Source organism: Balaenoptera musculus, chromosome 5 (assembly GCF_009873245.2).
Source record: "Balaenoptera musculus isolate JJ_BM4_2016_0621 chromosome 5, mBalMus1.pri.v3, whole genome shotgun sequence".
NCBI lineage: Eukaryota > Metazoa > Chordata > Mammalia > Artiodactyla > Balaenopteridae > Balaenoptera > Balaenoptera musculus.
Genome location: NC_045789.1, coordinates 49,155,481 through 49,179,773, shown reverse-complemented (window position 1 = coordinate 49,179,773; position 24,293 = coordinate 49,155,481). Strand labels below are relative to the sequence as shown.

The window sequence follows — 24,293 nt, the reverse complement described above, 5'->3', positions numbered from 1 at the left end:
AAACGGAAGAGTGATAAGCATCTGATTTCAGTTTCTTTTCGAAATAATATTAATTGTGGAACAGGTTGCCAGAATGACCCAGCAAAGCCGGATCAACCCATATTGCCCTTGAGCTAAGGTGCTAAACAGGCTCCAGGGAGCTGAGCTCAGAGAGCTGGGTTCAGATCCCGGAGGTGAGGGTTCGACTCATAGCTCAGCTGGGTGACTTTGGGCATGTCAGTTAACATCTCTGAGCCCCATTTTCCTCGTCAGAGAAATAAGGATGAACAATACCTGGCCCATGGTTTTGTTCTGAGGATCAAGTGAACACGGAACTTTGTAGATTATAAAACATTATATAAAGGTCAGGAGGGGTGGTCAGAGCAACAGCGGTTCTGGTTGTGTCGTTATCGTTTCAGGGAAAATGAAGTCCAGGACCTAAGCCAAAATGCCAGGAATGCAACCTTCCCTTTCCCATTACTTCTTATTAAATAGCCGTGGAAAAGGGGCCTCTTCCTCCTCCAGCACTAGAGGTCAAGGAGAGAGACAAGGTCCCAGCTGATCTCAACAGAAGGCGACAGTTGGGCTCCCAGTGGATCAGTCATAACTTACAAGGTGTTTGCGGACTGGGGCCTCCCGGCTTGGTGCGTCTGCTGCGGAGGGGCTGTCCTAGTGAAGAATTGTGTCTTCTCTCCCCGGTTCAGGCCCCAGGGCACGGGGCTGTCCGCAGATGGGCAACTTCTCCAAGTAACCACACCCCTCTTCTCCTTCCCACCAGGCATTCCTCCTACGGAAGGCTCTTGGATGACCACGACTACGGGTCCTGGGGAAACTACAACAATCCTCTGTACGACGACTCCTAACAAAGGAAGGTGGCCTGGGATGAGGAATAACTGTCTTTATTTATCAGTGCTTATCCAGTAGAATTAATAACAAGTACCTGATGCGCATTGAGCGACAATCCTAAGCCCTGTTTTGTTGGTTTGGTTGTTTTGTTTTCCTCCCTCTCCTCTGGCTGCTACAACTTCCCCTTTCTGGTACCAAAAAAAAAAAAGAAAGAAAGAAGATTATTTAAAAGTGAGTGGAGTCTGACATGGGCCAACCCTAAGCCGTCCAGGCCGGACGCCACGGTGGAGGTGTCTGTACCCAGCGCAGGTCCCACCGCGAGAAGAAACAGGAAGAGGGATCAAGTTGTGTCGTCAAGGGTTACTTTTAGGGGAACTTTCAGTGTGTGGTATTTCTTAAACTTTTCTTTAGGAGATTACATTAAGTCTCAATGAGGGGAAAGGCAATGAGTGCCGGGAGGAGTTCGCCCTGCAGGTAAGGAAGCAGGGGTTTCTCAGATTCCTTTCTAATCTCAATTTATCTGGTTGTGTCTGACAGGACACCTGCTCGGCTCTGCTAGCTGGATGCCAGTTTCTTAGCTGCCTAATTAAGGAAAGAGGAACCTAGAAGGTGCCCTGGGGGAGGCCAGCTGGCCGAGGGGCAGCGTAGCAGGCTGCTGTCAGATCTCAACCTGCCTGCTGCCTTGCCTCCCCTCCAGGACACCTGTCTCTGCTGAGGATGCCCGTTCTAGTCAACCGCAGCTGAGACCCCAGCCCACAAGCTTTCAGCGGTTCCGCAGGAGCAGACTGTGAGATGAGTTTAGCTGTAGAAAAGAAAGGGAGAGGCGTGCGAAGTGAGTGTGCAATGGGGGCGTGGAGGAGGGTGGGAGGGAAGGGGCGTGTAACATACACCGCGTACCTCATTAGGGAAGGTAAGATCAGCCCTCAGTAACTGTCAGAGACATCCACTGCCTGGAGGGGCCTGTAGACTCCTTGCTTTCTACCCTCAAAGCAACTGGTTCACTGCCTTACTGTCTGTTGGATAAAGGCCGTAAACCGCTTTTTCTTGTTGTTGTTCTTGTTGCTGTTAATTTTTTAAAGGCACTAGTTTGTCTGCAGTTGCTCAGCGAGGCTTTTCCATACAGACACCGTGATGAATCCATTTATTTTCCCCAAACATTTACCTTACTAATGCTGCTGTTTGATCAATGGACACCCCTGGGTACATAGTTTTAAAATCCTGCATCACGAATTCTGAGAACGAGCTGATCCCCTTTGTGGGTATGCATTTCCAGGGGCGCTTCTCAGCAGCTGGTCATTTTGCTTCCCCTCCCCCATCCAGGGAACGTTTGAAAATGCCTGGTGATATTTTCTGAGTGTCACATTCTGGGGGTGCTACCACTGGGTAGAGGCCTTGGAGGCACTAAACATCCCACGATGTACAGAATAGCCTACACCAACTAAGAGTTATCTGGCCCCAAAGGTCAATAGTGCCGAGTGTGAGAAACCCTAATTTATTGTGATACTCCTTGAGACAAAACAAGACGCCCCAGGTTAGTGATAGTTTTTACTTCTACCTAAATGAAATGATTCGTTCAATTTTTATCTTAAAAGTATTTAGTTTGCTGGTGGATGGGTTGTTCTTGCTATGCATGGTTGCCTTTTTATTTCTGTGTGTTTTCTAGATAGCTTTATTTCATGGCTCTAGCCCTGCCCTCCTGAAACACCTGTGTATTAGCAGCCGGCATTTTATGCCCTGATTTCATAGAGTAGAAAATATACATTGGGTTCTGTTTCAGAATGTGTCATAGTGTCCTATGCTATCATAAAGAACTTGAAACTGCATCATATTTTATTTCTAAACTTGGACCTGCTGCCATGACTCTGTTTAGTTTCCAGAAACTTGACCCTCAACTCCTCCTGTCACTCACTGTGGCCCAGCAAAAGTACTGACATGAAAACGGCCGCTGCCGTGCTGGGCTAAACTTCTCTGGCGGCAGAGACATTAGGACCGGTGACACTTTCCATGACCTGCCAATCCCCCGCTCTGAAAGAAATTATTCCTAAACTCCTGAGGTACCAAAGGAGAATGAGCAACCCCCAGAGGTATTTTACAACAGGAGTGGGGAATAAGAAGTAGGCTTCTAGGAATTCTCATATCTCTGATTATTAAAAAATAAAAAAAAAAAAAGTGGACACTCTCAGAAAAATGGCCAGGAATGACCAAGGGTACCCCTTCTGACCATGCTTGGCCTGAATAATTATCCCTCTTTCCTACCCTCACCCCCTTTAATAGGCTTTCGGTTCAGCAAAGGACAATTCAATAACGACAGGACATTCTATATATTTTTTTTCCTCCCTCGGCCACAAATGTGTTGACAAAACGTCCATGAAGCACCTTTGGAGAGGTGGTCTTCTGGATGTTGCTTCAGTCATAAATACTGGGTGAGAGGGACCAGCCTCTTCCCAGGGAATCCTGACTCAGCTAGCATCTTTCCCTACCAAGGCTGCTGTTGGGCAAGAACACTTGATGAGTTGGTTGCTCTTATTAACTTCCAGATCCTTAGGGTAAAGAGAGGGATCTGGACCTACAGCAGATGCATTCAGCAAGGTGACAGCTTCCCATAAACACTCTAACACTCCTTGTTATGTTAGTGTAAAATACCGATAGGTTGAACCTTATTTTGCCAAGCGCATTTTTCTGTTTTTGAGTTGGCCAAAAATGTTAACAACTGCATTCAACAAATATTGCTTAACACACTCACACTCACACACACACACACACCCCTGAAATATATGCCAATAACTGACGTCCTTTACCTCAGGGAGCAAGTCTGTTCAGGCCTACTTAAGGGAAATGGCTCCGGTGGATCTAAAACAACCATATACTATCCAGGGACCGGACTAGTCATAATGCATTAGAGAGAATGTCAGAGCAGGAGAGAGGCCAGCAGCCTCTTCTAGGTCACAGATTGCAAATGATGACAGAGTGGGGTTCAAGTGTGTTTTCTTTTACTGTGGCCCCAGTGAAGTCTCCTGCCCTCCCTGGACGTCTGTGTCTTCATTTCTTAGTCGGGCGTGATGCTGTCCTATGGACCTCACCCCATGCTACCTCACAAATGTGTTGTGAGGATTAATGAAATCATGTCTACAGTGTTTTCAATTTCTGGAGAAAAATATTTATAGACATTTTAAGTATTACATAAATGTATAAATGATCTCAGTTTCTTGTTTGACTGATGTGTTGTTTTTACTTAAAGCTATGAAACGACAGCTGTATAGTAACTACATACAGACAGCTGTTACAACTCCAAGCTAACCCCCAATGCCGCTGCCTGACTCCTGGGACCATGAAGGATGGTTTCCATCCCTGAATGAAAGGATGGCCCAGGACGTAGGTCTCACAGGCTATTGAGTTAGGGTAACACATATGGATACCTGAGCGCTGACAGCAGTAGACCTGGCCTTTACCATCCCAAAGTCTTCTGAGTTCTTTGTGGAGTTGATTTTGGTTTACTGTCATCTGTTTGCCCTTTATCTTGCTTGCAAGGGTGCATGGTTCAATCCCTCGCATCTGGGAAATGAATTTTGCAGCTGGGCCAGATGCTAATTTGCACGTTGATTCACCTTCTTTGCCTTTTATCTCTTTTTGGCAAATGAATGTACCATTTCAACTTTGATTTTAAAGTGCTGGTTGATATTGGTAATAGTGCTAACCAAGAGACCAATGCCAGATTGCTTTTTTGGGGTGAGTTAGCCGACATCATTTCAAGATGGAAAAACTTGCAACTTCTTTGATATTTGATCTCATTGTATCTACATTTGTTGTAAGACGTATTGCATACTAATGATAACTATATCAATTAAAGTTCTTAAAAGCTTGCATCTGACAGTGTTGATTCACATTTTGATATGTTTTGTTATTCAAGCCATTCGGTTCCTATGCTCAGTACTGCTCAGATTAAGTAGTCCTGGCTTGTTCTTAGAGAAAATTTATCCCACGTCAATAAATAATACTTTCTGCAGAGTGGGAAGTTCTCTCTGATCTTGAAACAGAATTGAAGGATGTCAGAAATGAAGAAACTTTCCAAGCAATGATTTTACTCTTAACCATATAACATGCCTTATAAAATAGTTATAAAAATAAACACTTTGATTCAATAAACAGGTAGTGATCCATGATAAGTCATATTAAGGCAGTAGCAGTACATTTGATACTTGCTTTGTTCTCCTTCAAAAAAATTCGGCATACCCATCCATCTGACAGTTAAATAGCAAGCAATTTCAATCATCCAGAATATAATTTCCACCCCCAGAAGCCAACCAAAGACTTCTGATTCTGAAGAAGGCAGCAATAACAAAGCCCATGTATCTTGCAACATAGGAGAGCAGTGGATCCACCTGCAAACTAGAGCAAGTTGATTTGATGATGGATTTAAAATAGAGGTCAGATTTAATATGTTTAGGTACCTGGCTTCCAGTGGCACAGCATGGAGGATTGCTGGGGAGGACTCAAGATGAACAAAGAGAACCAGACGTGAAACAGACCCTTCCCCATTGATCATTCAGTCATTTCTCGAAGACCTGCCATGGGCACGAAAGCAAGTAACAACTCCATTATTCCAAGCTTGCCTGAACAGGATTGGTTGGAAAGCACATTAAGTGTGTATAGAAAGAAAAAGCCTAATAATAATGTATAGTGTTTACATATTATGAATTATTGGTTCCAGATCAATTTTTTCCCTGTATCATAGCTTTTCCAAGTCAGGTCATAATCTGTTTCAATCACTGAATAACCTATCTTCAATCTTTTACTCTCCTAATATTCAATAGTATGCACCAATAGCTAGTAGCTATATTTTGATTTTTGTCAGAAAGGACTGAGTCATGAACACTGAAAAACTCTGATCAAATTGGGAAAACACCTGTAAGAGGTATGACCACTTATCTTAAATGGTGTAGTCTTTGGCAAGTGTAGAATGGACTACATTTTCTTCACTAAAATAGCATTAATCCGTTCCAGTCAACAAATGTATTGTGTTTCTATTTAAGCAGGACACTGAATATTTACTCTACAAAAAAAAAGAAGCAATGTATATTCACTAGGAATTTTAGGTGCCTGTGCGCAATTGTCTAATGTAACCCTTGCATCAGCTTTAGGGGTCATTGCACTCTCGCCATCTTACAGATGGGGAAACTGAGGTTCCAGGATATTAAATTCATTCACTCATGGACTGAATCCTTCTGTGTGCTCCATAGCGAATGCGACGCCCCCTGCTATCCAAGCATTTACAGTTTAGTAAGTGGCAGAGGTGGGATTCAAACCAGGTCTGTCTGTCAGCAGAGCCATTTCCACCCACGGGACTGGTATGTGATGTAAATACAACCCAGGTCTTAAGACTCTCAGATCCCTTGCGAAGTCCCCCTCAGCTATTTTGGGCCATCTGGAGGGTGCCCGGTATGCAGCCCAGAGCAAGCCCAGTCAGCTCCTGCGCACATACCCCCTGCCAGGCACTGTCACCTTTCTGCTGACTCCTGCTGCCCTGCTGGGCTGTGTTCTCCGCCAAGGGGGGACTGCCTCCCCTCCCCCCACTTCTGCAAGAGCACAGGCCCCCGCTGTCACCCAGCAGTTTAGTGAAAACCTCTCTCTTATTGTCCCCTTGCAGCCTCCCTGTTCTCCCCAGGAGTCGGATGTGAGTCTACAGCAGCCTGGACTAGGGACGCTGCCTTTGGTGTCACTGCCCCCTCTTGTCCGAAGGCTCCATCGTTGCACTAACTTGTCTTTCCTTGGTGTCATCATAATAATGCTTATTCTCACATAGACTAACTGTGACAAAGATACTGTTCTAAGCATTTTACATGGATTAACATCCCTGTGAGGGAGATATTGTTAATATCCCCATCGGTACAGATGAGAAGACTAAGGGCCAAAAGGTTTAGAAGCTTGCCCCAGCTGTTAAGTGGTGGGGCAGAATTCAAATGTCACCAGTGGACCTCCAGAGTCCATTCTCTTGACCACTTCCACAGAGCCCTCACTCTGTGCCAGAGGTTCCTGGCACATACACTGGGCCAGCCATCCCAGTGAACCCAGTGGGACAACTCGAGGCCAAGGCTGGGTACCCACTGCAGAAGCCAGATCGCTACCTATAGGAAGGTTTCTAGAGTAGCCAGGGGCCCACTCTTAGGGCACCCGGCTGACCAGACTCTAAGCTGCCTCTGTGTAGATTCTGGCACTGCCAGCCAAGGTCACCCACCTGACAACCACTGTAATCAACAACAGGGGACTCCAGGGACCAGACCCTTCCCAGGCCCCAGACCACACAGCAGCTACGGTGAGATGGTCCAGACCGCCCTCTTATTCTCCCACTGACCATGTCTCCCTTGGCACTTGGACAGAAGCCACCGCAGCAAACACTGCTGGGCAGAGTGTTGAAAAGTTCCAGTCAGTCAGAAGCCAGATGTTGTCGGGTGGTGTGAGACACAAATGCCCACAGCTCAGCCCCTGTGCCAGGACATTCAGCCCTGTAACTAGGGTTCATCAGGGGGAAAAAAACAAAAAAACAAAAAACACTTTTCCTTGAATTTCTGGGAGGTATATTAAAATCTTAATATGAAGTTAAGGATTTCAGATAGAAATGAGGGTCTTACACAGGCTTTGCAAGAGCAAGAAGAGGAAAGGTGAGGGAAGCCGTGCCAGGTAACTGCTGACATTCTTGGGTCTCCGGGAGGCTGCAGTGTCTCAGGCTGCAGCAGTGAGGCAGGTGGTTCTCAGGAGCTCACGGGAGAGCCGCAGCTGACCACACACCTGCTGGCGACAGTGTCTGGAGAATGGCCTTGCCTTTTCCATATTGTACCTGAGAACCTCTTACGGACGAGTTCTAGCCAGAACCTTTCAGGAAAGGGAATTGCAAGAAGCGTGGTTCCTGCCCCCTCCTCTGTATTGCGGACTACAGGGTGGTAACGATGCTGAGCTGAACACAGACGGTACAGTCCATTCGTCTTTCCCCAGATTAGAACTTCCCCCAGAAGACATAACATCATGTTATCCCTAATGTGATACAACTGTCCCTTACACAACTGAGGATGCCCTCACCTGCTCCTGAAAAAGAAAGACACCGCCTCCCATCTGTCGCTTTATCTCCGAGAATATTCACTCCTGGTTCAGATGCAATATTCCTTTGCTTTCCTGTGACTTAAATGCCAAATCATAGGGTTAGCTGCTTTATATTGGCTAGAGGGGGCATGAGAAAGGAGAGAAAAGGAACTGATTAATATATATATATATATATATATATATACCTATATCCCTATCAAAGCAAGGAGGAGACTATGCATAGTTAGGAAAAACTTCCTTTCTGCAGCTAGTCGCGTGACACGTTGCTGCCCGTAGCTTTCTCCTCCCGCTCGCAGGCTCCTTTTATCCTCAGCCGCCATCTCCTCTGGTCGTGGTTCTTTACGTGGCAACGCAAATGTTCTGTCAAAATGTGAGTACAACTTGGGGACTGGAGGAAAGAAAGGGAGCTACTGAACTGGACACTGTTTTTATAAAGCTATTGCTTTGTCTTGCTTCTAATCATTAACTCATTACTTTTATATGCATTGCTGTTACTTCTGTTTTCTTTAAAGATACAGTAAATGAAGTTTTATGAACCCACGAAATGCATATATTTTTATTTTGACCTAAATTTTAAATGAACACGGAAGAGAGAGAACAGCTGACATTGCATATAATGTACCAAATCCTCTCCCCTCCCTACTTTCATTGCCCTTCCCTCTCTCCTCCCACTAGCCCTCCAGCCCACTCATCCACTCCCAACAAATAGAAAAAAAAAGGCGGGGGGAGAAGATAGACAAAGGGATCAAAACCCCTCTCAGCATGTTGCTTGCTGCAGGCAGGGCCATGGCCATCCCTGCCCCCAACCACCCACCCATGGCTCCCAGCTCCCTGCCTCTGCTTGGGGTCTTGTGAGGAGAAGGATGCAGGCTTCCGAAAGCTGGAGCATGATAAAAAGACCTGCTGGGATGAGCAGGGTTTCCTTTCATTGATTCACTTTCACCGTGGAAGTTCCAACAGCCACACTACCCTCCGCATCCCTCCGATCGACCTCCCACCGATGAGGAAACTCCAGGCTGCAGATGGGTTTGCTGAGCCACAAAAACAAGCTCTGGAGCTGATAAGTGATCAGTGAAATACGGGATAAGTAACCCCCAACGGTGACTAAATCTCAGGTCCTGAGGCCCAGAGGCTATTTGAGCGGTTGTGCTGTCTCCTCCTGAACATCCATTTCTGAAAAGCAGTCAAGCTCACCGAGCAGCCCTCCTCATGGGGGCACAGTTTTAAGACTTTCGTTGCCTTTCAAGGGTTCCCAGCATCACCTGGCTGTTGGCCTCTTCTCCAGAATGGAGAAACTGAGGCTCAGAAAGGTTAAGTGACCCTCCCATGGTCACAGAGCTAGTAAGAGGCAGTCTCGATTTCAATCCGGTCCTTCTTACTCCAAAGCCCATCTTCTATTTAGTATGATAACGCTTCTCAAACTGTAATGTGCATGCAAATCACAGGGGATCTTGTTAAAATGCAGGTTTTGAGTCATAGTTTGGGGGTGGGGCATACATTCTGCATTTGTAATAAGCTCCCAGGGGGCGCTGATGCTAAGGTTTCCAGGCTGCCCCCTGACTGTAAGCCGCAAGGCAATATAAAATGAAGCCTTTTACTCGTAATCCCAGGTAAACCCCATGGGCCTGACCAGAAGCAGTTCTCAACAGAGGTGATACACCACCTCTTAACGGCAGGGAAGCAATGTGCGGAAGCAGAGATTAGTGTTGATTTTCAGTCGTTGGTATGACAGTGGAGTTACTGGCATTTCGTATCTGAGAGTGAAGGATGCTACAAATCCGACAACGTGTGAAATAATCCAGGTTGATTTTCTAAGGACAGTCCTGCGCGGCACAGAATTGTCCCGCCTGGAATTCTTACGGCTTCCTCATCAGGGAACTCTGAACAGTAGCGTGGGGCCGTGTGCACTGCTGCGGGCACCACCTCTTTGGCTGCCTTACTTCCATTACTTGTTCTCAGTCATTAGAAACCTCAGCTCTGCCCTCCAGCTGTTCTGCTGCAAACTGTCATCGCTGACAGCTGCTCTCCAGGATATCACTGCACACGCGTGAGTGCACGTTGATGTCTTTCTTCCTGGTACTCCAACGCGTTAACAGAAAAGATGATCTAAGATGGGCCTAATCTGAGAGAAGTATGTTCACATATTTCTAGGTACCCCCAAAGAGCACAGAGATGTTGCTATCACACAAGCTTGGACATGTTAGGAAAGCAAGTAGGCCAGCTGATAAATTCGCATCATTTTGCATTCCATGAGAATTTCAAAAGGTATTGATTGAGAAGATGGGAGAGGAGCTGACACCTAAGCTTCTGCTATGTGTCAGGAACTGGACAGATGTTTTACAAATATTATTTCATTGCATCTGTAGCATTGAGTCATCATTACAAACTCAAACTCTGAGCTGGAGTGTCTGGGTTTGAATCTCAATTCAACTAATTACCAGTTGTATTACCTTGAAAAAAATATTTACCCTCTCAGTGCCTCAGTTTCTTCATCTGTGAAATGGGGATCAGAAGGGTATCTGCCTCTTTAGGCTGCTATGAAAGTTAAATGAATTAATAGCTGCAGAATGCAGACAAAAGCTATGCTTGCTAAATAAAATAACCATGCAAGATAAATTATTTTTCCGTATTTTACGGATGAGGAAACTGAGGCTTATCCAAGTTCACATACCTACCATCTGACAGAATCTATCTGATCAATCATAGTAAAAACTAATATTCACTGAGAACTGATTATGTACCAGACACTATTTTAAGTAATTTAGTAGCATCAAGTCAATTAATCCTTACAACCACCCTGAAAGATAAGTATTATTATCCCCATTTTGCCATATGAATAAACAGACTTGCCACAGGGTACGTATTTGTTTAGTGGTGAATCCAGGAATTGAGCTGGGGGGTTAGCTCTGAAGCCTGAGAGCTACAGTTCCAAATGGCATGCTTTATCCATTTCCTCACCTACCCCCGTTGGTCTTCTACTGTGTACCCAGCACGGAGCTAGGCATATTTTGGATAAAAAGAAGTAAAAGTCACAAAGGTCACTTTCAAATTAATAATGTAATGCCATATCTTTATCTTCTTATAGGATAGATTATTGGTAAAAGCAGCCTCCAAAAATAAACCTGCAGTTAGGTCTCAGTTCTGCCAATTACTAACTTTGATGACCCTGGACACACTGCTTAATCTCCCTGAGCCTCAGATTCCTCACCTAAAAAAACGTAGACGATAATACTTACTTGGCAATGGTGCCTATAAAGACTAAGTAAGATCCTTTATGCATATTGTCTGCAAACTGAGCACTGCTCAATGGCTGTTAACCCTCATTTCTTCTTTTCCTTTCTCCGTGCCTCAGAAGGTATGACAAACTGGAATTAGAAATGCAAATATTATTGACACATGATTTACAATAAAGTTTCTGGATGACAGCTAGAAGAGTCCCAGAGTTGACTCTTGAACTGGACTTTCACTCCATAAAATCCATTCCATATAATTAAAATATAAAATAATCATGGGAAAAAAACCTCGCTTTGGATACACACTTTGACAAACATATTTAATATGTAAAAACAAACACAGAATATAAATCTATATTTTAAAATATCTTGAGGGTGAGGGTGGGCATAGGCTGTTTGGTTCCTGAAAATTGGACTGAAGATGTTGTCTTTTCCTGGTAATTTTCTTAGTAATCAGAATCAGCAGTTTTCACTGCTCTAGGGACCCTGGAAATGTTCAATATTTGGTTCTCTTGGGGAAAAATTTTCCACTGATGAGTGAATGAGTGTGAATGGTCAATTCTAAGGGAGGAGTTTCAAAGGTGACTTCTCTTACCGTGATCATCCTGCTCCTTTTTCAAAAGCATGAAGCACCTATCTTAACAGTACCCTTCATCTTTGAAGACATCAGCTCACTTCTCCAGAGAAGCCATCCCTGTCTTTATATCAGCCCATTCAGTTTCCCCTGAAATCTGAAATTTGCCAGCCAGATATCTGTCTGAATGACTAACCCATCCTTTACTCCACTTACCACCTTTTCCTGATGGTTTCCCAAGCTCTGTTCATAAGATTTTTTTAAAGTGACAACCAATGCCTTATTGATAAGCTAAGAATTTACAGCTTAGTTCAGAGCATACATGCTCTTTAGCCAATCATGAATTCATATAATCAAAAGTTTTCTTCACCTTTCAAATCAACACACCACATTGTGTTGTCACTGATTATTTGCATTGACTTAAGTCTATTCGAAAAGCACATCAGCTCCAGCTATTAGGTATTCATAAATACAAAGTTTGTTCATTATGGTTAAAGTGTTATGTATGATAAGCCTGTAAAGATCCGAACTTCTCAAGTTAAGCCATCCTAAGTTATGGGGTATCTGTTTCCAAATATTACATTAATCACATATGATGTCTTTGCTCAAAATGGGGATTCAGGTCTGTTAACTAATCCTACTAACAGCGCTTCTCTTGGAGCTAGAAAAAAGATTCCAGGTCTCAACTGAATTATTTTTGGCAGTCGGTAATCCCATGTCCCAGAGACGAAGTTCTTTGCATAATCAAGTTTTTAAATGACAGTACGGTTTGGAGGGTTATTAAAGTATTTCTGACTTTTGAAAAGGCTTCTAAATATCCTAAGATTGTTTGATCTTTCCTAATGAAGTTAGATAAAAGCTGAAGTTTTTGTCAGTCTGAAGGGGTTCCCAATACAGAGCCATAGATGCTGAGCGACATGTCTGCACATTTAGCCCTAAAATATGTAGCCCTGAATCCAGAGAAAATAGCCTAGCCTTGGAAGAGTTGAAGTCACAAGCTTGAAAAGCTTAAACAAAGAGAAGCCATGAGGTATGTTTACAGCCCTTTAATAAATAACTTATTTATATTGAGCATATTCCCAACCCAATTTCATGAATTGGCCCTTCTAGGAATTTGCGAAGTTTGAGGACAAAGTAGTGTCTTATTTGATGGTAAACAAGACCAGCATACCTCAAAATCTTCTGCTGTATGCCATGTGAAAGAAGTAGGAAAGTGACAAAGAAATGACCATTGACCCAGATGACATATAAAGACCAGGTCCAATAGTAGTCATGCCTACAAACATTTTACAAATGAACATGTAAGAATATTTTCAACCTTGCTAGTAATTTTTAAAATTCGAAATAAAACTAGTGCACCATATTGTGTCATAAATTTAGATAACCACAATAAAAAAATCCTCAACTTTAAAAACCAAGGTATCCAATACCAGAAATTCTGTGATGAAACTATCATTTCATGTATTTCTAGTGGGATATAGTTTGGCACAATCCTTCTGTCACAGGTCAGAAATCCAAGAATCATACTCCCAGATAGAGATTTGTGTGCAGGAGGCTTACTGGGGAGTGATTGGGGATGGGGAGAAGATGAATTGGAATTGCCATACCATTGCAACAAAGGTCTCAGTCAATCCCACAGGAAGCTCTGGGGCTGAGGTGATCCTCCAAGTTTGTCTCAAATTGGGGTATTAATTACAGGCTCTCCTCTGCATAACTTTGCACAAGGCAGCTCTCTCCATCCTATAGAAAGTCCCAGAAAGGGAACTCTCTGAGAGCTACCTGCCACCAACACTCTTACCAGCTGGGGGAATGAATGAAACAAGCTGGAGGGGGATCTGGGTGGCACACCGTGGCATCCTGTGTAGACAACTCCTTGCCCCCCTTGGATCCACTTGCTTCATATAATAAATTCTGGAAGAAAATCTTCCAGTATTCTGTTTGGCTTCTTTTCCTAGGAGAACCTTACAAGAGGAAGGTTAGTAAGAAAAACTGCCGTCCCTGCCATTCAACAGGCAGTGAGAGACACTCATTCTTCTTGTCCTCCACCACCTATTCTAGAATCTCCCTGCCCTCAACTAGCACCTCTGCTGGTCTAGGTGGCTAGGTTACAGAGATGACACGGACACTTATCTCTGGATAAAAGTGGCCATGACCAACAGGCATATGAAAATATGCTCAACATCACTAATTATTAGAGAAATGCAAATCAAAACTACAATGAGGTACCACCTCACACCAGTCAGAATGGCCACCGGTAAAAAATCGACAAATAACAAATGCTGGAGAGGGTGTGGAGAAAAGGGAGTCTTCCTACACTGTTGGTGGGAATGTAAATTGGTACAGCTACAGTACTATGAAAAACAATATGGAGGTTCCTCAAAATACTAAAACTAGAGTTGCCATATGATCCAAAAAATACCACTCTTCAGCATATATCTGTACAAAACTACAATTCAAAGAGATACATGCACCCCTATGTTCATAGCAGCACTATTCACAATAGCCAAGACATGGAAACAACCTAAATGTCCATCAAAAGATGAATGGATAAAGAAGATGTGGTACATATATACAATGGAGTACTACTCAGCCATAAAAAAGAATGAAATAATGCCATTTGCAGCAACATGGATGGACCTAGAGATTATCAATACTAATTGAAGTCAGAAAGAGAAAGACAAAATACCATATGATATCACTTATATGTGGAATCTAAAATACAACACAAATGAACTTATCTACAAAACAGAAACAGACTCACAGACATAGAGAACAGATTTATGGTTGCTGAGGAGGGACGGGGAGGAGGGATGGATTGAGAGTTTGGGATTAGCAGATTCAAACTATTATATATAGGGTGAATAAACAACAAAGTCTTACTGTATAGCACAGGGAACTACATTCAATATCCTGTGATAAACCATAATGGAAAAGACTATGAAAAAGAATGTATATATATGTATAACTGAATCACTTTGCTATATAGCAGAAATTAACACAACATTGTAATTCAACTATACTTCAATAAAATACATTTTTTAAAAAGAGAGTGGCCATGGGCCACTGGTCACCATGACCTTCCCAGGCTGTGTTTGCTGCTACATTTACCATCAAAACTGGGCAAACAGTTACCAAGAGCATCCCAAGTGGATTGCCTGAGTGTCAGATATATTCTTCCTGCCACTAGCTGCCGTACCTCTGCCTGATGGTCAGGGTCAATTACTCCTACTCCTGCCAGTATGGTGACTACTCTCTTTGCCTGCTGGTATCTTGGAGAAAGATCTTTAAAGTAACTGAGCAGGAGCTTAATCCTGTTAATGACCTTAATAAGATCTTGCTGTGTTCCTTGATGGACCCATTACCCCTTTAAGAACCAAGACAATGAAATGTTAGAATCCAAAGTTGCGGAGAAGGGAAGCACAAACCCCCCAAAGGGACCACTGGGGCTGATGTTAGCAAAGTCACTACTACTTTCACCTTTTGCTTCCAGGATCCATACCTTCCACATCTTGCAAACACAGCACCATATAATATGTAATGACTTGAGGCATCTGCTCCATCTTAGAGGATAGCGTCCCATATGCAGAGTGTTCTCTCCAAGATGGCACCTCAGCTGGATCTCCAACAGACTGTGCCCGTGTGCTGTCGGTCCAGCAGCCTGTGGAGGGGTGGGGTATGTGATAGGACTGTAGACACCATGGTCACGTACCCACCATTCACCTCCTTTGCTGCATAGTGTTGGTCTCTTGAGCCAATGCAATTTTATGTGGGACCCCACGTTTATGGATCAAGCACTTCGAAAGCCTCGGTCAGTGGTGCTGAATGAGGCCCTGCCAGCAGAAAAGGTAAACCCATGTTTGGAATAGGTGCCAAACCCAGTGTGAAAGGGCCCCTGAGCCTGGACCTACTGCAGATCCCTTGTCTGCTCTGAGACCCTCACAGAGCTGGCCATCTTCCATGTCACCCCGTAAATGGATTGAATCAACATTCCCAGTGTGCTGCACCCAGATATCAGAGACACCTATCAGGCATTGTCTTCTTTCCTGGTGGTGGGAAGTGCAAGAGGCATTGATCTGCCCACAACTAGAGAGAATGTTCCAGAGTGCTTCAGACCATTAGACTAAAATTTATATTGATGCTGTGGGCCCCTGAATCTCCTTAGGGTTTATTTCCAACCCTCCGGAACAAATTGTATTCATTTGTGTTCACTTTCTATTGTTGTAAATAATTACCATAAATTTAACAGCTTAAAACAACACCCAGTTCTATAGGTCGGAAGACGAGGCAGACCCAGTTGGATTCTCTGCTTGGGGGCCAAAGTCATGGTGTCAGCTACATGGCATCCCAGATCACCACTGTTAACACATTGAACAATTCCACTGCCACCACACACAACAGGCTCTCTGTGTTCTGCCTACTATCAGTAGGTTTTACTTGCTGCCCAATCTTTTGCATAATACACTGAACTTAATGCACTAAGTAGCCACTATTTGTATTTACGACTTTCACTCTACTTTTTAAAATTAGAACCTGTGGCCTACTTCACGGCCAACTATTCCAGGTGAATAAAACAGTAGGTGTTTTCATGTTTCAATGGCGTCTCTTTTACTAGCTATAAACATGACTAGTCCTCCTTCAGAACTAATCTCAATGTATATTTTCCTATCTACATCATGACTTACAAAGTTATTACTAACTAAAGGAACAAAATCCTCCCTACATCATGGGTTTTCAGGAATAAAGAGAACAAAAACTTGTCAATCAATTTTCCCTCACTTGTGCCTTAATGTGACAAATGTCAGGAGCTTTTTAAAACTCTGAAATCAGTGGTTTTATAGAGCTGCAAAGCAAGATATTTATTATTATTGTGCACTTGTGATAGTAATTGCCCCTTCACATTACATTTTATTGATATTGTGCAATACACAACAGAACCATGTCATAAAGGAATTTTACTAATAACCCTCAAACATAATGCTTATTAACTTTGTGACTAGTTTTACAAATTCCTGTGATTTGTACAATAAATGCTCATTTTTGTCATGAGTAGTACTACTTTAAATATTCTTCTTCCTTTTTGGTCTCTTCTTTGCCTTTAGCAACAAAATTTGTTGATATTATACTAGAAAGCATCATTGTGTGCTTATCCTTGGAAAATGTATTAGTTTGCTTTGGAGGTCATTTGTGGAAGAAACTGCTATACGATGGCAATTTTCCCCTTCCTCCTTAGTATCAGAACCTCACATTTTAGATGGACGCTATGCTGCTCAGATGGAGGACTACCTGCCCACTTCCCTTGCAGCTAGGATGGTCAGGTGACTAAGTTCCAGTCAGTGAAATATAAATAGGTGTGTTTGTGTAGGACTTTTGGGAAGTCTCCTTGAAAGAGAACAGGTGTGCCTATCCTTACTTCTTTTTGCTGGCTAGAGTAGGATTGTGATGTCTGGAGCTACAGCAGCTATCTTTGACCATGAAGTAACAATAAGAACAGGAGCTAGGCACTCAGATGGTAGAATAAAGAGAAAAGAGCCTGGGGCTCTGATGACACCATGTGCTTGCTATACCAACCCTAGACTGCTTGCCCTCTGACTTCTTTGAGAAAAAGAAATTAATATCTCTCCACTCAAGCTACTGTTATTTTGGGGTTAATTTCTTAAATCCAGTTGAAATTATTCCTAGTGGATATATTATAATACTTTGTTTTAAAAAGATGCAAAGGCTACTATGTCTTCATGTCTCTATTTGATGTTTTTCAATATATAATACACTAAGTACTAGAGGAAATTGTCAGTCCAGTAGCCCTCCAATTTCAGATAATTATTGTTATGCTTTCTAACAATACCTTTTTGTGTGTGTGAAAATTCATTGTTCCCATGGATTTTCTTGTCCCGATTGATAGAAGTTCACAGTGTATGTTCATGATATTCACTTTCTCTGTTGAGAAGTTCTGTTCATATGTTCCGAGTTACAGCATTGATGTGGCTATTGTTATCATTATATTTATACTTTGATAAGTCCTTTTAAGCCTTTGCACTATTTTGGTTAAATCAAGATATCACGCAACAGCCAAAATCAAAAATAACAAACATGAACGATAACACCAAATAAAATGCAATTGTAAAGAGGGGTTGGGGAAAAACATTCAACTTGCCAGGTTTTCTATGCATAATAGTTTGTAATGGTCTCCCATCCAGTTTAGGTGTGAGGTGGATAGAGAGCTTGTGAGTGTGACAAGCGTAAAGTAAGAAGTTCTTGGTGTGAGAGCACAAAGGTATGCACATGTGTGTAATATAAGCTCACCTCTGTAAACTGCCTAAGATGATGACAAAGAATGACATTAATTAGAACGTTGATCAGAAGTTGATGACTAAGATAATATCTACATACTTTTCAATCTGTAATATTAAGTAAAAACCATTTAAGTGTTCACAGGAATTGAATGTTAGAGTACAGTTCAAAGAAAACAGTTGTTCATACAGACTGAAGTAAGTCAGAAAGAGAAAAACAAATACCGTATGCTAACACATATATATGGAATCTAAGAAAAAAAAAAAAAAAAGTCATGAAGAACCTAGGGGTAAGACGGGAATAAAGACACAGACCTACTAGAGAATGGACTTGAGGATATGGGGAGGGGGAAGGGTAAGCTGGGACAAAGTGAGAGAGTGGCATAGACATCTATACACTACCAAATTTAAAACAGATAGCTAGTGGGAAGCAGCCGCATAGCACAGGGAGATCAGCTCGGTGCTTTGTGACCACCTAGAGGGGTGGGATAGGGAAGGTGGGAGGGAGGGAGACACAAGAGGGAAGAGATATGGGAACATATGTATATGTATAAAAGAAAACAGTTGTGAACAGATAGAGGAGGATGGAATCTCCATTCTGACCAAGACTATGGCACCTGGGACCACAGGTCAGGCTCCTACAACCACAGACCCTCCTCCCGTCAAACTGTCAAAACCACCCTCAAATCAAGTGACATTATGGACACTTTTCACTTAAGAATACGTGAGGAGCATCTGCTGTATCCACTTGTTATAAGCCCCTCATAGGTCTATCTCATTATCTCCGTGGGTCTCCATGCTTCCAGCCTAGATTAAGAAAAGGTCACATGCCTCTATATCCCCTACCTGGGCAAAGAGAGGTGTGGGAAGGAGGGGATGCCTAAATGTTTAAAGAACTTGCTTCTGCCATTTATTTTTGGTTCTTATGTGGTCTGGGGCAAGATCTGTCTGTGTGTGAAGTAGTGCTTGCAAACTTTTTGAAATTCACACCCAGCACAAACACAGTAATGAAGATGAACCAAATGTTAGCAGAGACAGCTGACTCACATGACCTTTTGACACAAGCAATGCTTTTAGAATATTTTGGTTTGCTAGGAATATAACAGGATCTCACTGAAGCCTATAATTAATCTTACATTGCAAATATGTGAAATAGATATGCACAAAATGTTTATTGCTTTTTCCTGTAAAGGTGTCACACTTTCTGAAGACTTCTTGATAAACTGCTGGGCCAACCAGTGGTCTGGGGAGCCCATTCAGACCTCCCGGCCCTACGAAGCAGAAACGTCACAGTGAGAAAGTTTATAGCAGAAGAACCAAGAAGCCCTGAAAATACTACTTTGGTGTGAAAGATTGATAAGAAGGGACTCTGACAGCCAGTACATAGCACTCAAACAAACTAGTTCTAAAGCGCAGGTACCTTCTGAATTCATCAGAAAAAACTGAAAACCGCAGCAGCCTGTGTGCAGGTCCTTGGCAACATGAGCGTAGTAGCTGGGCTGTAAACAACAGCTGCCTAAGAGATGGGATTGTATTTTAAAAGGAAAAAATCATGTTGTGCTTTATATGGATTTATATGTGTGGCCTCTGCTCTAATTGTAACTCCAAGAAGGTTTACTATGAGCATTGAGAGAAAAATGTCTCTGCCAAGCATAGTTTTATGACTGCCCCTGGAAGAAGGGCGTACTATGGGGGCTTTAGTTATTCCATCCTGGGAAGTACAGGGTTAGGATTCCCTCCATCCAGCCCCTTCCTAGTCATTACCGGCTGGTAGGTGTAAGTCAACAGTTTTGGGCACAGGCAGAGGCACCAGGGGAGTGAATTGAAGACCACAAACAGAGCTGTTGTGTCTGGCTACTCACAGGTAGTGCCCTGCACAGCTGCAAGGGTGCCATCCCAGGGTCAACAACATCAATGGCACGCCCTGGGGTTGTGCAATGCGGTGGCTCTGGCCCCAAAGGACCCTCTGCCTTAAGAACCTTCTCTTCCGGGCTTCCCTGGTGGCGCAGTGGTTGAGAATCTGCCTGCCCATGCAGGGCACACGGGTTCGAGCCCTGGTCTGGGGGGATCCCACATGCCGCGGAGCAACTGGGCCCGTGAGCCACAATTGCTGAGCCTGCGCATCTGGAGCCTGTGCTCCGCAACAAGAGAGGCCGCGATAGTGAGAGGCCCGCGCACCGTGATGAGGAGTGGCCCCCGCACCGTGATGAAGAGTGGCCCCCGCTTGCCACAACTGGAGAAAGCCCTCGCGCAGAAACGAAGACCCAACACAAAAAAAAAAAAAAAAAAAAATTAATAAAATAAAAAAAAAAAAAAAAAAAAGAACCTTCTCTTCCAATCTCCCCAGTGCCCAATTCCCACTACCCCAGAGCCTTATCAAAAACAGATGGAAAACACTTCACAAAATATAAAAAACTACGCAAATCTAAGGGACCTGGGAGAGTATGGTACTCTTTCCAGTAGCCCCGTGTTAACATATCAATATGTTACCTAGAGAAACCTATTTGTTAATATATTAATCCATTCAAATAAGTTGATTAAATGATGTAATATACTTAAAAACACTTAGAATACTTTAAGGAACTCTACGAATGTAAGGTATTTGAATGATGATAGTGAGTGCCTGGTAAAGAGGTACTCTAATAAACAGAGCTTCAAAAGAATAAGATGAAGACAGGCAAAGTAAGGGGGTTTTTTGGGGTTTTTTTTTGTTTTTTCTTTTCACACACACATACTGTATTTTATCTTTACAAGAGATAAATAAACTGACGCCAAGCATTGTAAATGTATGACCACAACAAAAGCAACAATGATTGCAATTACCAAACACGAAACACACTCACACTATGTCATAATATTGACATTCAGTCCAGTAATCCTCCACTGTAACAGATTCTTTACTTTGCAGTGAAAATTGATTTGTATATTTTTTGCCTCTGAGTCCTTGTGGGATTTTTTTTTCTTATTCAAACAGAAAGTCACAAAAATTATAATCATCCTCATCAGTTCACTCAGTCCCATGTAATTAATTTTTTTTCATCTTGATCTTTTGTTAGCACTTTTATGAATTCATCAGTTTTCCATTAGAGTTCTGAAAATGCTTCTTCATTCAGTTCAGCAGTACGGTCAGTTACCAGAAACCTGTACTTGTCAGAGTCTTTTCCATGAATTCCTTGAAGATGAAACCCTTTTATAGGAACATTTTTGCATAAGCATCAGAGTACACCCAGAACTGTCTGTAAATGACAAAAGACTTAAAAATGACCACCGTTAAAGATTTGATGAAAGTTCATAATAATGCAATTGACAAGGTAAAGTAAGGTTTAATGGTGGAAAGGGTCCTGGTGAGTCAAAGGAATGTCATCAAAGCAGGGGGAGTGACCAGAGATAGCAGAAGGTCACTGAGACCCCAGTGCAAAGGGGGTTGGGGGCCCCAGAAGATAAATGGTGATGCTAAAAATAAACTTCATTTCCTTAACCATTTACTCATTCTATCATTTCCTTAACCATTTACTCATTCTATTTGGCTTTCTGTCTCTCTTTTACCATATCCATGCTTGTCAGACTTTAAGTTGTTAAAATAAGAATGAAACTTCTCAGTTCACTCAACCAGGGCTGTTAAAAGGTTAATTAAATGTTCAGCTCTCCTTAAGTTTCCTCTGCTGGGAATAAACACCCTGCCTACTTTCTTTAATGTGCTTAATGCTTAATGAAATCTTAGAGGAATGACAACTGGTTTGCTGCCCCTGATTTCTGCCCTCTCCTCCCTAAGAACTGGCCATGTGTTCCTCCAGAGTACCTCACTCATAAAGTTTCCTTATCATTTTTGTTCCCCCTCCCTCCAAACACACCAGATTTTAAATCCCTTGAGACAGTGCCAGCATCTTATTCCTCTTTCCAGTGTCCATTGCTTAACAAGGAAGATGATTAATGCTCTCAACTACATTGAACTAAGCAGCCTCACAGGTGTGCTATTAGCCTCGAGAAAGGGAAGAAAATTATATTAAGAAAATTTTAAGGACCTAACCTTAAGTACTTAAGAGCCTTAACAATTATTTCTCTTCAACAAATTAGAGGTGGTATTTATTATTTTAGTCTTTACATACCAGTGTTCTGGGCCCACTGGAGATATAAAAGAACAGGTTTGAAAGAGTTCAGGTTTCTCATGCCACAGTCCCAAGAGGCTCAGAGAAGAGATGGCAAGATAGACAATGAAACTTAAAAATCTAGTGGTGGAGACAAATAACAAACAAATGAATAAAATATACAGACCCTAGATATGGTCATTACTAGTGTATATTTGAAATTTAAACCCAAATTATACTCAATAAAAATCTCCCTTTCCCATCTGTAAGGAAACTAATATAGGTTACATTAAAAATCCTTTCCCACCTGTAAGGAAACTAATACAGGTTACATTAAAAAATCCTTCTCCTTTCCCACCTGTAAGGAAACTAATACAGGTTACATTAAAAATCCTTCTCCTTTCCCACCTGTAAGGAAACTAATACAGGTTACATTAAAAATCTTTCTCCTATGTGACATTGCATTTCAAGTGCAAAGTAGAAGGTCTGACCCAATTAGAATATTACTTTATGTATCTCCATAAACTTAAGATCATGGTTAAGGAGTATTTTGATCATTTCTTGAAAAAAAAAAAAAGTAATTTACATCAAAGCCAACAGGAGTTAGCTGTAAAATGGGAAACACTGGTATGGTGGTTTTTCCAGGTCAACTTGGTAAAGCTGAAACTATATTTCCCAGAATTCTGGGTATTATACAGAGTTAGAGTTGGTCAAAATTGGGATTTGCATGAGATTTGGAAGATGGAACTAGAGCATCAGCCATTATCTCTCAGGCCATCGAGTTTAGACACGAGTGACAGACAGTGGCAGGTGACAGTGGGATCCACAGTATTGCCACTTTCCTCCGCTCAAGGTCAAGCTCTTCCACCTGACTGCTCGCCTCTGTTTAACAGAGATCCCAGGTTCCTCAAAAGATGCGTGGCTGTGGATCCAGAGAGAAGAGTTCCCTACAGCCCTCCCATCAGCTCCCCTTTCAGTCTCACTTTGGCACCTGGATATGCCTGGCTCTCAGACTGACTGACTGGTGTCTCCCGTGATCCTCCAACTCACCCTGCACACCTTCACTTCCCCAGCCTCCCACAATTTATAGCGTCCGCTTCTTGTAATTATTCCTTACCCATAGCTCAGAGAAGTCAGCTTCCTGGTTGAACCCTGATGTTACAACTGGTTAGAAAGGATTGTTTCAGTTCTATTCACCTTTGCTGAGCATCTATCTGGACCAGCTGTCTTCATGTATACCAATCTCATTCTATCCTCATGACATCTATGTGAGATGGGCATCGTAACTCCCTCTCACAGATAGGAGAACAATAGCTGGAAGGGATTAACTGGCTCATCTAAGAGAACTCAGCTTGGAAAGAAAGAAGAGTGGAGCAAAACATTTCTCCTTGACTGCCAGCCCTGCCCCCACACCTCACACGCACGAACACAACCAGCAAAGATGCTACACTTTCACCTTTTCAAGGCCAGTTGGAGAAAGAAGTGAATGACATCATGTCTAAGGAAATTAAAGTAATCTAATCATTAATGAGAAACGGGGGGGCTAAGGCTAAATTAGAGGCGGATGGCGGGAGAGAATTAAGCGTGCTGGCAATACTCCACCAATTCTCAAAACAACATTCTGACTGAGGCGTCACTGCTATTCTCCTTTTACAGATTAGGAAACAAAGAAACTACAAAGCCTCAAAGCAACTAGATCAAGCTAAAGCCAGTCTTCAAACACTAGTTCTTCCATGGCAGAATATTTAGTCAGAATTCTGAAGAAGCCACGTGACTTTCCCACACAAATAAAAAGAGAAAGGGAGAGGGGAAGATGATGAGAGAGACCCAAAGGGAGAAAAAAGAGAGAGAAGAAGAAAGAAAGGGAGAGAGATAAGGAGATGAGGGAAGGAGGAAGGGAGGGAAGGAAGGAAGGAAGGAAGGAAGGAAGGAAGGAAGGAAGGAAGGAAGGAAGGAAGGAAGGAAAGGAGAATGATAGAAGAAAATGAGAAGTAAAAAGGCAGAATTGGGAGGGAAGGGGGAAAGTTTGGCAAATGACCTCCATTTATTCCAACCACATCTCTTGGTCACCTGCTCTGGGTCTAGAAGTGCACAGACTCTGGGTATATGATATGAATGTCACCCCCCCTCCCCCATGGAACTTATATTCCAGTAAGCAAACCAGACATGAACCTGCAAATTTAACAACTGCTATATT

The 24,293-nt window shown here is 42.7% G+C and overlaps 1 protein-coding gene and 1 long non-coding RNA gene across 2 annotated transcripts in view; one reads left to right on the top strand and one right to left on the bottom strand.

The window, feature by feature from the left end:
- PARM1 (prostate androgen-regulated mucin-like protein 1) overlaps positions 1-1,076 on the top strand; it is a 100,412-nt gene extending 99,336 nt beyond the window's left edge. Inside the window, exon 4 of the mRNA XM_036853070.1 lies at positions 758-1,076. Coding sequence (XP_036708965.1) covers positions 758-842 — 85 coding nt within the window. The 3' untranslated portion in view covers positions 843-1,076. The remainder of the gene's footprint in view (positions 1-757) is intronic.
- Positions 1,077-5,287: 4,211 nt separating this feature from the next.
- On the bottom strand, positions 5,288-8,344 carry LOC118895669. Its single transcript, XR_005019995.1, has 3 exons — positions 8,103-8,344; positions 7,897-7,995; positions 5,288-5,387 (listed from the first exon to the last, which is right to left on the bottom strand). It is a non-coding gene; the product is annotated as an uncharacterized LOC118895669 (long non-coding RNA).
- Positions 8,345-24,293: the final 15,949 nt, after the last annotated feature.